Here is an 18,876-nt window from a genome sequence, read left to right as displayed (position 1 = left end):
CAGGAGAACCACTAGTGCCCACTGACAACGTGCAGAACCAAGAAGGGAAACACAGCTTTCCACAGCCTTTCTGCCTCCTCAGCTAGTTCAGGGAGAAGCTTGAAGGACAACTGAGAGACCAGCATGCGGGTGCCAAGCCCTGCCAAGGGCTGCGCTCTGAGAGTCCGAGGCCGTCCTGTCTCCGCACAGAGGGATCTTTGTGCGAGTTTTCTGGAACACAGACTCTTTTTCTTGGCCACATCCGACCTCAGCATAGGCAGGAAACCTGCAGCCTGCTCCTTGCAAGTGGCCGTGAGGAAACTTGCAGGGCTGGTGGAAAAAGGGGGATTTCTCCTTCAGTCTCAGAAAGTCCCACTCAAGGCCTTCTGGGAAAGTGAAGGTTGCTGCACGAGCCAGCCACACCCTGGAGAATCCCAAGTCCACTCAAAATGTCCTGGCAGCACTGGCTCTGGTGGGGATGCATCCATGGTTGAAACAGTGGATGAAGCTTTCTTCCTGAAGGGTGGCTTGGCTTCCGTTGGTTGGAGAAGAGTATGGTGTTTGTGTGTGTGCATGTGGGTATGTGCGTGTGTTTCAGCTTCTTGTCTTCTCTCTTGGTTGAACTGGCGTTGGGCACAGTGTCTAGTCCTTTGAACGGCTTTTCCTCCTCAGCGAAAAGAAGCTGCTCTTCTGAGGGGGCCCCATCATCATAGGCGCTTGGTTCTTATGAGTAATTTTAATCTAAAAGTAAAGACGGAGAAATGAATTAGTGGCCTGCAAACCCCAGGAGCCTATGGGAGAGTGACTTGCAGAGAGAGGAAGGGAGGCCAGCTTCAAGCTGGAAGGAGCCCCACGCAGAAGGACGACTGTCCTTGAACAGCTTCACAATTGGCAACTGGACCCTGAATGGTGCTGGAAGCAAGGGGCGGAAACACTGGGGAGAGACAGGTGTGAGCTTCCCACGTGGTGATCAGCTCGCACCTGTTTTGTGTCCTTGCTATTCATAGACTCAGAATGTCACAACCGGAGGAGACCTCGGGACCATCTCAGTCAAGCCCTCTGTAGGACAGATAAAGGAATGGAGACCCCCAAGGCTCTGCTGAGCCTCAGGTTAGCCTAAGGTTGCACAGAGAGGGGCAGAACAGCCAGAGTCCCACTCTTCCCTGTTCCTGGCCATTCCTGCCCAAGCATAGAGACATAAACCAGGAGCTCCAAACTGACCTAGGACCTTGAATCTGACCTCTGAACCAATCGCCACTTATGTGGATAGTTTAAAAGTGAGTCTTCGGCATTTCCTCTTTTCTTAGTCTTCTAGGGGAGACCCAACTTTCTTATAAAAGCTTTCTTTCTTTCTTTTTTTTTCTACTTTTAGGTTTAATGAGTGTTTTCTCCTGCAAACATGAAGTTTGCAATTGGAAGTGAAAGACACTGGTGAAGTCTTTTTTCCTTTTTCTTGCCAACCTTACCTTCAGGGTGTGGGTTCAAAATGCTTGTTATCTATTTGAATGTGGCCTAGTGACCCTGATACATTGATAATCTGCACTCTCAGTCTTATCAACATTTATCAAATAGGAAGATGATGTGGGAACAAGAGGCATTTAGGATTCAAAGACCTGGATTTGGGTCTTAGAACTCCCCCTTCTTTGCTGTGGACTTTTGGACAAATCATTTAGCCTTCATAATCAGTGCTTGCTGAACTGTAAAATGATAGTAACATTTGTTCTAGTTTCCTCACAAAGTTGTGAAGATGAAATGACAGTCAATGAAAACCCAGTGTAAACAATGGAATGCACCAATTAAAAACTTACCCTATACTGGAGAAGGAGAAAGATGTGTGTCAAACAGAATCTGGACACCAAGAAGGGAAAGGGAGGGGTGGGATGAATTGGGAGATTGGGACTGACATATACATACACTACTATGCAGCCATGAAATTAACAGACGCTTACTCCTTGGAAGAAAAGTTATGACCAACCTAGATAGCATATTCAAAAGCAGAGACATTACTTTGCTGACTAAGGTCTGTCTAGTCAAAGCTATGGTTTTCCTGTGGTCATGTATGGATGTGAGAGTTGGACTGTGAAGAAGGCTGAGAGCCGAAGAATTGATGCTTTTGAACTGTGGTGTTGGAGAAGACTCTTGAGAGTCCCTGGGACTGTAAGGAGATCCAAGCAGTCCATTCTGAAGGAGATCAGCCCTGGGATTTCTTTGGAAGGAATGATACTAAAGCTGAAACTCCAATACTCTGGCCACCTCATGTGAAGAACTGACTCATTGGAAAAGACTCTGATGCTGGGAGGGATTGGGGGCAGGAGGAGAAGGGGACGACAGAGGATGAGATGGTTGGATGGCATCACGGACTCGATGGACGTGAGTCTGAGTGAACTCCGGGAGACGGTGAGGGACAGGGAGGCCTGGTGTGCTGCTATTCATGGGGTCGCAAAGAGTCAGACACGACTGAGCAACTGAACTGAACTGAACTATGTATAAAATAGATAACTAATGAGAACCTACTGTGTAGCACAGCGAACTCTACTAAGTGCTCCGTGGTGACCTAAATGGGAAGGAAATCCAAAAATTGGGGGTGTGTGTATACACACAGCTGATTCACTTTGCTGTACAACACTGGAAAGCTATACTGTACTCTAATAAAAATTAATTTAAAAAACTATCAAAAAGAAACAGTCTATGAACCCACTCTCATGGCTTTTGCCACCTATTCAAACGACAGTGTGATCCCAGAGACCAACGGAAGAGCTCTTGAAGAGCCAGACTCATCAACATGTTTAAATTAACGTAGGATAAACCAAGTGGTGTCAGAAAGAAGGTTCAGTAAGGAATGAGAAGAATCTGAATGGAGCAACTAGGAAGCATTTTAAGATCTGAAAGGAAGGGAAGAAAATGTATTGGTGAGAGAAAAGGGGAGGCACTAGTTTGAAGGGCCACATACCAACTGGTTGAGTGTGGACCACAGGATGAGAAGTGAAATCAGGGACACCGGAGGGGAAGCTGGTGAAGGGCTTTAAAGGGGAGGTGGCAGAGATTGGGTTTAATATGAGGTAATGGGAACCATGACAACTTTTTAAGCTGGAGAATTCACTAGGAAAAAAGAGCTTGAAAGGAACTGTTCAATAGCTGTTGTCAGGATGAGCTGGAGTGGGGGAGTGTCTGCCTAAGAAGTTCTATTGCAACCTGGATTTAAATTTATAAGGCTGCAGGTTGTGAAAAGCAAAAGATGGGACCAAAAGACATTGTGGAGAATGAGCTTAACCTGGGGGAAGAAAGCTTTAAATGACTGTTAGGTTGGTTTCCACCAGCCTGGAGATACAGGAGGTGAATAGTAAGTCTCTCTGCTTTGGGTTGGTCCCCAGAGGAGTACACCAAGGACACTTGAAGCACCATTTTGCCTGATCATGGCATCGTCTTTATCTCAGAATTCAGGGAAGTGAGGCGCAGATGACAGGGGGCCCTGATACTACTCATCTGTGGCATGCAATTTAGCCCCAGCTGATGGCAGTGATTTGTGGCAAGAAATTCATCCTATTCACCTTGGTATTTCCTGAGAAAGCACAGAACTGGTACCTGCTATGGAAGTACTGACTAGTTAGCCCAGCCAAGAAGAACGAGGGATATCCTGTCAGTGGAGCTGGACGTGCTTGGGGCAGAGTGGCAGCTGGTGCACTGCTTACATTTCCCGCTGATGGAGCCTATTTTTTTTAGACCATAGAAGACCTTTGCTTCTCCTTTTTCTCCTCCTAGCTGACCAACTTATTTGCTTGTTAGCACCTCCTGGGCAAAGAGGAGGAAGTGAAACTCAAATCCCTCCCATTTGGGTTTTCAGCAGTTTTGAGAAATGTCTTGATAACGTAGGAGTTTGGAGATGCTGGGCAATGTGAGGTTTTGTGGTTTGTGGATTCTAGTACTACAAGCGTGGGAGGTTAGTATATAGTCATCCCTTGGTATCCATAAGGAATTGTTTCCAGGACCCCTGGGGATACCAAAATCCATGGATGCTGGTTTTATACAAGCCCCTTATGTAAGATGGTATAGTATTTGTGAATAACCTATGCATATCCTGTATCCTTTAAGTCATCTCTAGATTACTTAATGCAATGTAAATACCTAATGTAATGTAAATGCTATGTAAATAGTTGTAAATACAATGTTAATGTTATGTAAATAGTTCCCAGCACAGAGCAAATTCTAGTTTTGCTTTTTGGAACTTTCTGGAATTTTTTTTCCTGAATATTTTCTATTCAAGGTCGGTTGACTCCAAGGATGTGAAGCCCATGGATGTGGAGGTCTAGTTGTATAATGGCATTTTCCCAAACAGGCCATTTCTTGGATACCATATGTTAAATAGTCCATTACTTTCAAATTAATTTATGATCTTTCTTTTTTCCTTCACTACCTTTTATATACACTAGAGTTTCTTAAGGCTCTCTTCTGTATCATTGATTTACCTATCCAATATTGGGCTAATTATTGTAGCTATATAACTATTTTAATATCTTGTGGGAAGTTCTTCACAGCTCTTTTATAAAATGCCTTAGCTATGGCATTGTTTTGTCAAGTTAAAAAATTGCATTGGAATGTTGTTTGGGGGTCCCTTTTAGAAACATGGGATGTGTCTAAATTCAAATCTTTTAAAAAAATATTAACTAAGTCTTGCAGTCTTCTTCATCTATTTTTCACAGTTCGGCTTGGTATTTTGTTTTTATTTGTTGCCATATAATATTTCAGCTTTTTTCTATTATGTTCTTCCGATTGGTTATTGCTGGTATGTACAAAAGCTGTTAACTTTTGTCTCTTTCTATATAGCTTCACTGAAATAATTTAACCTATGAAGTTTTCAGTTGATTTTATTAGATTTCTTTTACATATATTACCTGCAAATAATGACAGTTTTGATTATTTTCCAAATAGTTATATCTCTTTTCTGCTTCATGTGTTTTGCGCTGGTTAGAATTTCCAAACAACATTAGCATACGTCTTATCCACAATTTTAATGAGAATTGTACTACTGTTTTACATTAAGTATTAGTTATTGGTTTAATAACTAATTATTTTATTTGGAGGAAGTGTCTTCCTAATCTGAGTTTTGCAAGAGTTTCTAATCTTTAAAAATCAGAAATGTTCAATGTGTTTGAGTATTTTGGGTCATCTATTCATATTACCGGAGAAGGCAATGGCAACCCACTCCAGTACTTTTGCCTGGAAACTCCCATGGACGGAGGAGCCTGGTAGGCTGCAGTCCATGGGGTCGCTAAGAGTTGGACACGACTGAGCAACTTCACTTTCACACATTGGAGAAGGAAATGGCAACCCACTCCAGTGTTCTTGCCTGGAGAATCCCAAGGACGGAGGAGCCTGGTAGGCTGCCGTCTATGGGGTCGCACAGAGTTGGACACGACTGAAGCGACTTCGCAGCAGCAGCAGCATTCATATTACCATGTAATTTTTCTATCTAAACTTCTATTAAGGAGACTTCCTTAGGGAAGGGAATTAACATATCCTGCTACACACCAAGCCTATTAATAGAAAAATTTTTATCCTTTGTATCTAATAACTTTGTGCTGTGCTTAGTCACTCAGTCCTGTCTGACTCTTTGCGACCCCATAGACTGTAGCCCACCAGGCTCCCCTGTCCATGGGGATTCGCCAGGCAAGAATACTGGAGTGGGTTGCCATGTCCTCCTCCAGGGGATCTTCCCGACGCAGGGATTGAAGCCAGGTCTCCTGCATGGTAGGTGGATTCTTTACCATCTGAGCCGTCAGGGAAGCCCAATCTTTATTTTTTTGGCTGAGTTAGGTCTTAGTTACAGTATGTAGGATCTAGTTCCCTGACCAGGGATAGAACCTAGGCCCCTGCATCAGGAGCTCAGAGTCATCCACTGGACCACTGGGGTGGGAAATGCTTTTTATGTTAAATAAGGCAATTGGTTTTGTTAAAAACAAAAAAACTTTAAAAAAGACTTTCTTGCACATTTCTTTGATATATTCTTCTTGAGGAGTGACTGATTCTTTTAATATGTTGTTCAATTCTATCTACCAATACTTTGACAATTTTTATATCATTCATATTTGAGATTGATCTGTAGCTTTCTTTCTTTTTTTTTTCCCCAGCTGCACCATGCAGCAGGCAGGATTTTCTTTCCCCAGCCAGGGATTGAACCCATGTCCTCTGCATTGGGAGCACAGAGTCTTAACCATTGGATCACAAAGGAAGTCCCAGTAGCTTTCTAGTTTTAAGCACAGCTTTTGTTAGATTTTTCTATCTGTCTTAATTCTATGAAATGGATTGGATAGCTTTCTATCTTTGTCTATTCTATGGAACAAAGACTTCAAATAAATATTTATTTCATAACAGTATGGAAGAACTCACCAGTAAGATCAAATATTTTTCATTTCATTAAGGGTTACCTAAAATTTTTAAAAAACTTTTTATTTTACACTGGAGCATAGCCAGTTAACAATGGCATAGTTTCAGGTGGACAGCAAAGTAACTCATCCATAACATACATGTATCCACCCTCTCCCAGTTTTCTCTCCCATCCAGGCTGCCATGTAACACTGAGCAGAGTTCTCTGTGCTATACAGTAGGTCCTTGTTGGTTATCTATTTTAAATGTAGCAGTATGTACAGGTCCATCCCAAACTCCCTAACTAGCCCTTCCTCCCACTCTTCCCCCAATGGTTACCTAGGATTTTTATCAGATGTTCAAGTTTATTAGAATCAAGATAACTATAAATGTTGCATAATGTCTTATAATTAAATAAAACCATTACTACATTTATATTTATACTATACATATTTTAAATATATATCTCTAATCTCTTCTTAAAATTGTTTTCAAACATTTCACATTTAAAGAACTAGTTCTATATTTTCCTGTTTTTTAAATTATTTAATTTCTAATTATATCTTTTGTTTTCTTTTTTCTGCTTCTCCTAACTTTGTTTTGTTACTGTTCTTTTAATTTGGGGATTATATATTACATTTTATCCCTTTTCAAATGATGGTAATATATGAGACTTTTAATTTATTTCCAAATATGCTGCTGCTGCTGCCAAGTCGCTTCAGTCGTGCCCGACTCTGTGCGACCCCAGAGACGGCAGCCCACCAGGTTTCCAAATATAGTTTAGGCTATATTCTAAAACTTCTGAATGAGAGCCTTCTAATTTTATTATTTTTTAAATAGTCAATAATATTGGCTTTGATCCCCTCTTAAATCTATTCTTTAGGAGAATGTAATAATCTGATTGGATTTCATTTATCATTTAATCTATTATTAATTTATAGTTTTATTGCTTTGTAGTCAAATAAAACAACCTTTATAATATCTGTTATTGGATTTTGTTTTTTTCTTCATGAACTGGTTTATAGTCTATTTTAGTAAACATCCTGTGGACCTTGAAGAAATTAGATTTGTTTAAGGCATAGTTATTTCATCCAAGTTTAATTTTTGAATGAATGTCATATAATTGACATATGACATTATATTAGTTTCAGGTGTACAGGTTAATGATTTGATATTTGTATATAATGTGAAATGACCACCACAATAAGTCTAGTTAACATCTGTCACCATAGTTACAAAATTACTTTTTCTTGTGATAGGAAATTTTAAGATTTACTCACTTGAGTTCAGTTCAGTCCAGTCCCTCAGTTGTGTCTGACTCTTTGCGACCCCATGAATCGCAGCACGCCAGGCCTCCCTGTCCATCACCAACTCCCAGAGTTCACCCAGACTCATGTGCATCGAGTCGGTGATGCCATCCAGCCATCTCATCCTCTGTCGTCCCCTTCTCCTCCTGCCCCCAATCCCTCCCAGCATCAGGGTCTTTTCCAATGAGTCAACTCTTCACATGAGGTGGCCAAAGTTAGCAACTTCTAAATATGCAATACAGTATGATCAACTATAGTCACTCTGCTGTATATTACATCTTCAGGACTCCTTTATTTTATAACTGGAACTTTGTACATTTTTACCCCATTCACCCATTTCACTTACCTTGCCCTCCCTGCTCCCACCTCTGAAAACCCATCAGTCTACTCTCTGGATCTCTGAGCTTGTTTTTTAAAAATACAAGTTTTATGTCATCTATGTTTTTTTTTTTTTTACAACTTGACCTCAAAGACAGAAACAAATATTTTAAAGTCTCTCAATAACTGTCTTTTCGTAAGTTTCTTATGTATGTTTATTCTCAGAATATACTACATCTATACAGTTTTTCACCAGCTGTTCACTGATGGCTCAGTCGGTAAAGAATCTTCCTGCAGTGCAGGGAGACCCGGGTTTGATCCCTGTGTTGGATAGACTCCCTGGAGAAGGGAATGGTGGCCCACTCCAGTATCCTTGCCTGGAGAATCCCATGGACAGAGGGGCCTGGTGGGCTGTAGTCCATGGGGTCGCAAAGAGTCGGGCACAACTGAGCGACTAACACTACTACTACTAGGAACATTATACAGTTTTTCACAGTATAAATGTTGATTCTATTATCAGACAAATAAATTTTTATGACCATTAGATCTCAAAATTGAGTGTACTTTTTACTAAATAAAAAGTGACCTCCTTTATTCCACTTTATGCTTTTGGCATGTTGGAAGGTTAGTTTGCCCCAAGTTATCATATCTTACTTTTAATTTCTCTATGCTCAATAAAGGATATGATAAAAATTTATGTTTTTTTTGCTTTAGATGTATCTCTTTACAAGAAATGTATTGACGCATTTTAACCCAATGTGGGAGTTTTGTTTTTCTAATAGGGAACATAAGCACATTTATGGTATTTTGTCATTACTGATATATTTAGTCCTAACTTCTTTTATCTTAATCAAAGCATTTAAAATGTTTGCCTGTTTTTCTCTTTTTTGTGTTACACTGATAGGGTTCATAAAATTTAAGTGCTCCCAGATTCAGGTGTCTATCCTGTTTTTAGTTTCACTAGTAATTATCTAGTTACTAAATTTTTCTTCAGATTTACATTTTTAAATTATCAACGTGAAGTGAATTATCAATTATCAAATTTAACATACTTTTACTATTCCTTCAACAAGGTCTCCCACGTGCTTTCAGTCTTGGTGAATATCACTTTAGGTTTGGGATCCAAGTTACGAATGTTTATACTATCTTCTCTTTCAAAAAATGATTTTTGCCATTTGGATTTAGTTGCATAACCATATTCAACAGTTTTTTTCTTCATTCTAATTTGCTGTTGTTGTTCAGTCGCTCAATCATGTCTGAGTCTTTACAGCCCCATTAGGCTGCAGCATGACAGACTTCCCTGTCCTTCACCATCTCCTGAAGTTTGTACAAACTCATGTCCATTGAGTCAGTGATGCTATCTAACCATCTCATCCTCTGTCACCCCATTCTCCTTTTACCTTCAGTCTTTCTCAGAATCAGAGTCTTATTTCCAATGAGTTGGCTCTTCATATCAGGTGGGAAAGTATTGGAGCTTCAGCTTCCGTGTCAGTCCTTCCAATAAATATTCAGAGTTGATTTCCTTCAGAATGGACTGGTTGGATCTCCTTGCAGTCCAAGGGACTCTCAAGAGTTTTCTCCAACACCACAGTTCAAAAGCATCAATTGAACACTCAGCCTTCTTCATGGTCCAACTCTCACATCCATACATGACTACTGGAAAAACCGTAGCTTTGACTATATGGACCTTTGTCAGCAAAGTGATGTCTCTGCTTTTTAATACTGTCTAGATTTGTCATAGCTTTCTTTCTAATTTAACTGGTTTTAATTTTCATCAAACATTCTTTTGTTGCTGTGATGTCCTATCATTAAGCCTTCAATTCTGAATCACTTCACAGTTAGTGAGTGCCTTCACTCAGGAAAACATTTCATATAGGGTGTTTTAACTTTTGGAAGTTTAAGAAGGACTTCTGTTACCTTCTGCTATGGACTAAACGGTGTTCCCTTCCAAATTCATGTGTTGAAGCCCTAATCCCCAGGGTGACTACATTTGGAGATATGGCCTTTAAGGAGGTGCTTGCATGCTCAGGCATATCTGACTGTAGCCTGCCAGGCTTCTCTGTCCATGGGATTCTCCAGGTAAGCATACTGGAGTGGGTCACCATTTCCTTCTCCAAGGGATCTTCCCAACCCAAGGATCAAAACCATACCTCCAGCATTGTCAGGTGAGCTCTCTACCACTAAGCCAACAGGGAAGCCCGTTAAGGAGGTAAATAAGGTTAAATGGAATCATAAAGGTGGGGCCCTAGTCCAATAGGACTGGTGTCCGTACGAGAATAGGAAGAGACATCAGTAGTAAATGCACACAGAGAAAAGGCCATGTGAAGACATGGTGAAAGAGCTTCCATCTGCAAATCAGGAAGACAGGCCTCACCAGAAAGCAACCCTGCTGACACCTCAGCGTTGGACTTGGAGGCTCTAGATCTATGAGAAACTATGCTGTTTATGCCACCCAGTCTGTAGTATTTTGTTAGGGCAGCCTGAGCTGACTAACATACCTTCACATATGACTGTACACCATAAAAGCACTGGGTTTTATTTATTATTATTTTTTTTCATAGTAAGTAGTAATGTCTGAAGGGTGGCATGGAGAGAGAGCAGGGATTGGAGGAATGTTTGGCTACTTTAAAACCAGTACTTGGATCTGGAGGAATGGCAGTTCAGTTTCTAGATATCACTGAGCTGGGTAGCCAAGGGTTTGCTTTCTTCCAGCTTTTTCTTTTTTCCTTTTAGGAGACAGGAGGACTTTGGATAGAGTTTTCTTAATTCAATTCTATCAAAATTAAAAATAGTACAAATTCCCTCCATCCTTCCCAACTAGGGTAAGATATTATTAGATTTTGCTATAGTGTGTTCATCCTTTTCTTAGACTTCATAGAAGCCAAAAGATTGAGGTAAGATTTTACAGAAAAAGTTCTACTTTTGATATCTTTTATAAAAGATGCCATTTTAAAAAGTCTTTGTCTCTAGGGACTAACTTTGCAATTTGTAGAAGTTACACAGAGCAAAGAGTTATAGAAATAAACCTACAATTCAGGCCCAGCAGCTATCTCGTGAAAATCCTTTCTCTAGTAGAAGATGAATTGATGTTCTGAAGGGCTCCAAATAGCAGGTTCTTGAGGTATCTGAATACTCCACTAGAGTGAGGAAGCTCAGAAACACAAGTTCTGTCTTTTGAAATTCACATACTCACAACAGTATCAAAGATGTTGCTAACATCATATTCCAGTTAATACCCTGGGCTCTAGATACAAGGACAGTGGTTTCTCTTCGCCATAGAGAGTCTAGTTGGGTTTCTGAGAACAAACTGCCAACGAACTGGTAAGGCAGGGAATGGGATTGTTCCCTTTATTTTTGTTTGTTCATTTGTTCAATTCTTTATTCACCTTTCAACAAATATTGTGCAACTATTGCAAAACAGGCACAGTCCTAGGGGATGGGTAACATGGGTCACAGAAATGCCATAAAGGCAATAGATAACCTATGAGGTTACACTTTCAGGGGAGTTTTCAGGTAGTTCCTCAGGGTTGTGGGTACATCTGGGGTGTAGCATGCCTGTGCATTGTGGGAATTCTTCCCCAGGAGCCCGAGTGGTCACAGTAACTAGGTGGAATTCTAAGGTCAAGTGTGCAGATTTTGCTCCACATAAAGAAGCATTTTCTAGTAATTAGGCTTGCTCATTAGTGTAACAGTCTTCCTTTTGGGTAGTAAGTTCCTTGCCACTAAAGCAATTCAAGTGGAGGCTCTCAAGGATACTGTAGATGAAGCCTCAGAGTTTACCCAGAACTATAAGCTCCTTGAAGACAGGTCTATGTCTCCTTTGGTTTTGGAACTGGTGCCTCCCAGTGCTTGGCTCATAGCACCTAATCAATAAAAGCTCAGCAGATAAATGAATGGATGGATGAATTAAGCGGAAGAGAAGCTGTGCTGGATGATCTCCCAAAGCCCCCGTAATTCAGAGACTCAGAATTTCATATTAAGTCAGTGCCCCAAAGGGATCCCAAATAAAACTTCTCACCCTCATCTCAAAGATTGGTATAACTCACCGAGCATGGCGGCTGCATCCAGGGCTCGCCATCCACTTGCATTGGCAGCAGCTTGTTTGTCCTGGAGACCGGAGAACAGAGAGAGCACAGTGGGCTTCTTGGAGTTGGAGAATGAAGGCTGTCCTTTCCAGGGAAACAGAAGTTGAAAATGGAGCCACCTAGGAGTGATTCTGAAGACTCGTGGGGGGCTTGTTGAAAACAGATTTCTGAGCTCACCTCAGGGGTCCCAATGTGGCAGGTCTGAGTCAGGCCTAGGGGTCTGTGTTTTCATAAGCACTATGGACAACTCTGTTGCTCTGGTCCTCAGACTATTTTGAGAAACATGGCCCCGAATGAGCAGTGAAGTCCACAAGAGTCTGGGGAGAAGTTGCCAGCAAGTATGGCAGCACCATATCTAAGTGGATCCCCTAGTCAAACAACCAGCCAGAGGGCTTGCCCGTGGTGCCAAAAACTCCACTGTGAAATGGGAAAGGTTATGAAATAGGGAAAGGCATGGGTTCTATGTTGAGTGAGCAGTTGCATAATGTCAGTGAGGTAATGTCTCCTCCTTACACGAGGTACAGCTCAGGTCTGAGTGTGTCTTGCCTTGCCCCCAATCCTCAACCATCCCCTCTTTTATCTCCTGAACAACCGTAGACATTATGGTTGCATGGACTGTGGACCTGGCTTAGCTGGGGAAGCAGGGTCATTGGGAATGTGATCCCTACGGGTAGGCAGAGGGCAGAGGAGAAAGCCTTATTTTCTTGCTTGGGTCAAGGCTTCTTTCGCTTATGGACTGTTAAGGCTGAGAGACAATGGAGAAAAGGTAGGTCCTTTTGGAGGTCTCCGGTCTGGGCCAGCCAGGAGCAGTTGCCAGGCACTGGCCAGAAAGCCCTCACCTGGGTCTGGCATCTGCCCTGTTTCTGAAATTATAAAATGAGGGAGGCAAGCTGTTTTGATGTAGATGATTCCCCAACTGACCCTGAGGATATTTAATAACAAAAACCAATAAACCTAATAATAAAACAAATAATAAAAGGAAAGGGTAGAATTTTGCTTTTGTGGCGTGAGGAGATTATGTAGGGAATGCCCAGGGGGCTAGGGCTCCTGACTCAACCCCTGTGTTTATGTGGAAACAGAAAATATCCTCTCTCTTACACATTTTTTTTTTCCAACTTCTTCAGGAATCAAAATTCTCTGGTCCACATATGTTATGGCTTAGATATTCTAACAGACTGGATCTACTTGGTGTTAAGAGTCATGGAGAAAGGAATTAAAGAGATGAACTTGGAAAACAGGTCCCAGCAACACAATAGCCCAAAAGGAAAGAGAAGCAAAGATCTGGGGAATAACAGAAAGGACAGGAGACACAGAGGGAATGAAGAAAGGGGGTTAGTGGGATAGGTCAGGGAACAGCTCTGGGGACCTCTATGAAGGATGCAGGGTGGCACTAAGAACAGATATTCCCCCAAAGAACTCTGAGGCCATTTCACCCAGGATAAGGGGTAAAAGGGTTCTGTGTTTAAATAACTTTGGGAAACCTGCACATGGGAGTCCCCTCTAGCAGATCCCCAAGACACACTATAGAAATTAAATGGGAAATGGAAAGGATAAGGACTCTGGAAATAATAATGTGGAGAAAAATCTGTGACTAGTTGCATTTATTAAACAGAAGCAACCAAAAATCAGAAGATCCCCTCCATTAGACCCCATCTGGTAAGGAGTCTGTATTGGCTGACCTACGTGGTCCATACTCTAAAAAACTGTCATCCTCTTTGTCAATTATGACGGGTTTGCTGACGTCAGTTTAGCTCTACAAAGGTATATGGGACTGTTCAATAAAAGTGTTTCTGAGACCACTATCCAAGAATGAGCAGTGTAGAGCAGAGAGTCTCAGTTCAGTTGCTCAGTCGTGTCCAACTCTGCGACCCCGTGAATCGCAGCATGCCAGGCCTCCCTGTCCAACACCAACTCTTGGAGTTCACTCAAACTCATGTCCATCAAGTCGGTGATGTCATCCAGAGCAGAGAGCCTGGTTTTTGTCAAAGCTGCCCTCTGGCATGCGTTGAGCATTTCAATATGGAGATAAGGAAGGCAAGGAGTTGGATCTCTGGTTCTCTGGACCTCATCTTACAATCCTATTTCTAGAATTTCATCCATTCATTTTAAGAGAACGGCAAACTGGTTGTGGTGGGACCCTCCAGTTGACGTCCTGGATGGTTGCTATACCTGGTTTGGAAAGTGGTCTCCAAAAACATTCTTTATCAATGTTATTGAACTTCTACCCCCACCCTGCTCCCACACTCGCTGCACTGAAATCTAAAGAAGGCTTTCAAGGTGTTATCTGTAGGAATCCGGGTGGGGGTGCGGGGTGGGGGGGCACGGCCTGCTGGGTGACGAGGAAACGTACCTGATGGAGACAGAGGAGCACTGGGCTAGCCTCCTGCCTGCACTCTTCAGGCCAGTGTAGATCTGCCCCATTTCCATGGCTCCCTCTAGCCCCACCACTTCAAGAAGCTGGTCACTGAGGTCTGTGGAGTGAGACAAGCAGAACCAGTGTGTACACATGTCTCTGTTCCCCAGTGTGGTTTGGGCCAGACGGTCTAGTCCCCAGATGGCCTAACTAGAACTGTCAGTGTCTTTCAGCTCCCATTCCCATCAAACAGCATTTCACCCTCATTCTGAATAGGGCATTTCCCCAGAAGTCAATAAATGTACCTTTTCATAAACAGAAACCTGGTTCCAGTGAAAAAAGGTTTTGCTCCAGATTGCATGATCATGCATGCACTGAATAGAGTGACATATCCAGAAGTTTCTTCAAAGGCAGAGTAATGTAAAGGATGAACCCTCTGTTTCTGAAATACCCTGCCCCCCGCCCCCACCTTGCAGCTAAAGACACACTTGTTTGGGATTAGGATAGGAAGGAATGCTGATGAAGGTCATTATCCAGAGCTGGATCAGGTTTCTCTTCCCTGAATGCCTGAATAACATCTTGGCCCTAGTGATGATGACTGATGCTTAATTAACTTCAAATTTGGCCTGCGGTAAGCCAGTGGTGAGCCAACCTCCTTGGACATCCTTGGGGGAAGTCAGTGACCTCTTTCAGGACACCAGGTGCCTAATCTGAGCCAAGGAAAAGAATATTTCACCTACATCAGATTATCCTGGGTCCAAAGTACAAAAAGAGGGACAGAAAATGTGAGTCTCAGGCTCAGAGTCGCATAGGATCCATGGCCTCCCACAGTGGGAGTTGCTTCTGATTCAGCACCTAGAAGAGATCCTTTCTTTCCAAAGTTCCTGGGACTCGGACTGTGCCTGTCCAACTTCTGGGGAAAGCAACGGCAGGATTAAGGTTTGATGTTGGCCCAAAGGCTCATTTTTATAACACAACTTTTATTTACTTAAAACAGAAGCAAAATAAAAAGGTAGATTCTTTAAAAGCTTCCATTCCTCCTTTGCCTACCAAAGCAAGTGTAATTCTCTCATAGTTTGTGGCTAATCACTAACATCCTATTAATATTCACAGAGTAGAAAACTGCTCTATGTTAATGTTTTGCTTCTTTGGTAGATGGCTTCTGTCTTCTAAGGTACCCATGCTCAATTGCTTCAGTTGTGTCTGACTCTTTGTGACCCCATGGACTACAGCCCGCTAGGCTCCTCTGTCCTCCAGGCAAGAATACTGCAGTGGGTTGCCATGCCCTCCTCCAGGGAATCTTCGCCACCCAGGGATCAAACCCACATCTCCTGTGTCTCCTGCATTCCAGACGGATTCCTTACCGCTGAGCCACTGGGGAAGCCCATCTTCTATGGTGTCTCCTGGTATAACGCGATACTGTTTATTAAGACTGGCAAGGGGATATTTGGGTTTGTCTTTCTTGTTCAGAAGACTATTGATTAAAAAACATTCTCTTGACAAATGTACTTCTTTTTTACATTCACTTCATTCTTTCTACCAATTTTTATTGAATACAAATTGTGTGCAGGACACTTCTATCTCTTTGGAACTCAGCTTGTAAGAGGTGTAGGATCTAATATGGGAGGTAAGATATATATACAAATAGTCATGTACATAAATTTAAAATTATAAACAGATCATAGGAGAAATGTTCTGTTAGAATGGAAGCTTGAGTGGAAGGAGCTAAATATATCTTTCCCAAAGTTAATGAAATCCTGTATATGACTTTATGGATATTCTTCTAACGAAGACAGTTAAACTATTGGGCTGCCCACAAATGTGTAAACATTGCTAAAGTTTGCTAACCTACTGATGATCACCGATGAACATCAGCTGCCAACAGATACACAAACTCTTAGTCTCTCTGTGATGACACACAGGTTGCCTCCTTTATACCCACTGACTCCCATTTTTCTTGTCTGGTACTCCTTTTTTTCACATGTGTGAAAAGATACAGTCTCCTTAAACCCTCCATCTCATTTGGACTTTAACAAGTCCAAAGAAGCCACAAAAGGGCAAAGTTTGTTTAGGAGAATGCTCCAGGCTCTTTTAAGGAGTTTAGATCCAATAAACAGTGAACGTCTAAGCCTCTAGTCACTTAATTAATTCCCTTCTTACCCAAGCGTGTTGAATAACCACTGGATAGTTTAGCTTACTGTGTCATTTTACAGCGTCTGTGATATCCATAAGGGTTGTGAATGAGAGAAGGAGGAGAAGAAGGGGAACGGGAGGAAGAACTGGAGGGGGAGGAGAGAGGAGAGAGTGTTTAGGGGTGAGGAGGGCGGGGGAGTTGTACTGGGGTGGGAAAAAGGAGGAGAAAAGAGAGGCAGAAGTTTCTCTGTTGGCAGAGAGACAGATGTCTTTTAAAATGTTGCTCTCTGTACCAGGCTTTGGCGTCTAACAGTGCTGTGATAGTTCCATGTTTTCCCTCCTTGAAACATTCCCTTGTAACAAAATGTTCTAAGAAGCAGGGGACTGAACAGACTCAAGTGTTTCAGCTTTTACAATGTCTTGGTCTTTTAACAAATTTCCCTGTTGAATGGCTTTAACTCCAAAAGTTGTTATCACTTCCCACACATTACCTTGCAGCTATCACTTCCCACACATTACCTTGCTTCCTGGCTCTAGAAGAGATGTAATCCAGGCTGATCTCATCAGTGTGGTGGGTGGGTGGGTGGGGGGCAGGGGGTTTACACAGATGTGGGACTGGGGGGCGGAGAGGGGATAAGTGCAAGAGAACGGGCAAGGATCTTGTTATACTTTTGGCCACTCCGCCTTTGACTCTGAATCTCTCCTGGCATTAAGAGGCTCGGATGACTCCTGACTGCTACTGCAGGAAGGCTGACTGCTCTTCTGTCTCTCTACCCTTGCCCGACTGATCTTTCAGCTTAAAGTGCCTACCAGGAAGTTCTGAGGTAAAGAAATATATTTAACTCTGCTTCCCAAACCTGCTGGACCACGAGACTCTTCTTTTGTGTGACATCTATAAAACAGTTTTGTAGGTATCTATGGTTGTTTTCTTTGGAACACATTTTGGGAAATTCTGGCGTCACTTAATTCCCTGTACTCCCTTTAGCACACAGATACTTATGCAGAAACTAAATCTGGAGTTAAAATGAAACAGAGTTACAAGTCAATGACCAGGTACACAGAACACTTAATGTTCAGAACATAGAATCCAGGATCAGGACATCTGCTATACCAGGTGTCCTGTTTTACCTTGCTGTGCTGTGCTTAGTTGCTCAGTCAAGTCCGACTCTTTGCGACCCCATGGACTGTAGCCCCCCAGGCTCCTCTGTCCATGGGGATTCTCCAGGCAAGAATACTGGAGAGGGTTGCCATGAGCTCTTCCAGGGGATCTTCCCAGCCCAGGGATCGAACCTGGGTCTCCCACATTGCAGGTGGATTCTTTACCATCTGAGCCACCAGGGAAGCCCAAGAATACTGGAGTAGGTAGCTGATCCCTTCTCCAGGGGAACTTCCCATCCCAGGTGTAAGAACCACCGCGGGAAGAAAACGCCACCTCTATGGACCGTTGATGAGGGCGGCCCTGTATCCTAAACAAGCTTTTGGCCTTTATCAAGCAGCAGCTCAACACGGTCCAGCTGATGGTGCTGCGACAGCAGTACCAGGGGCTTCCAACAAACCCTCCGTGACAAGATCAACGACAGACGCCCCCTGTCATCCCGGCCTCACCCTACCCCCGTCGCCCCCGTTCAGCAGGAAGTAGCCAGAAAGAATCGGCGCCCCTTGTCCTATATCAAAAAGGCCGGGATGAGAGGTCAGGGCAAGATGGTTAAGGCAGGCCTGGGCCTGCCCGGGCATGTCGGGACAGGACCCGGCAGAGGACTGCAGACACACCTCGAAGACGGACCGGCAACCAAGCGGACCAACCAGGAGCCGACACGGAGCCCTTGGACGCCAATCACCGCTGAGCCCGCACTTTCTTCATATGGGAACCCGGCCCCAGCTATAAAACCCTTCCCCCACCCCTCATACCTCGCAGACTCCCTTTGTCTCCTTGCTCACTCGCCCCAGGAGTTCTGCCCAAGAGCGACCGCCCAATAAAGGCCCTCATCAACGGTCCATAGAGGTGGCGTTTTCTTCCCGCGGCGGTTCTTACACCAGGAATCAAACCGGGGTCTCCAGCACTGCAGGTAGATTCTTTACCAACTGAGCTACCAGGCAAGCCCTGTTTTACCTCAGGTGTGAATGACTCAGAGAGTGGTTTTCGGCAATTCATATCATCTCCATATTGTTTCTTTACTCAAGTCACTTGTATTTAAGATGGAATGCCCGTGTACCTTAGTAAAACAGGAATGCATTAATTCACTCATTCAACAGTTACTGAGTGACAACCATGTGCCAGACACTGTGTCAAGAACTGGGAATACAAAATGTTCTACTGTTCAAGGACTCTTAGCCAAGAGGG

At 42.9% G+C, this 18,876-nt stretch overlaps 1 protein-coding gene across 1 annotated transcript in view; it reads right to left on the bottom strand.

Moving 5' to 3' along the window:
• Positions 1–621: 621 nt before the first annotated feature.
• DGKG (diacylglycerol kinase gamma) overlaps positions 622–18,876 on the bottom strand; it is a 171,381-nt gene continuing 153,126 nt past the window's right edge. The window contains exons 22-24 of the mRNA XM_052658950.1: positions 14,400–14,520; positions 12,011–12,071; positions 622–720 (exon numbers count right to left, since the gene is read on the bottom strand). Of these exons, the coding sequence (XP_052514910.1) occupies positions 622–720; positions 12,011–12,071; positions 14,400–14,520 (281 nt within the window). The remainder of the gene's footprint in view (positions 721–12,010; positions 12,072–14,399; positions 14,521–18,876) is intronic.

This window comes from Budorcas taxicolor, chromosome 1 (genome assembly GCF_023091745.1).
Source record: "Budorcas taxicolor isolate Tak-1 chromosome 1, Takin1.1, whole genome shotgun sequence".
Classification (NCBI taxonomy): Eukaryota; Metazoa; Chordata; class Mammalia; order Artiodactyla; family Bovidae; genus Budorcas; species Budorcas taxicolor.
Note: the sequence above shows the minus strand (reverse complement) of the source record. Positions and strands in the feature narration are given on the sequence as shown.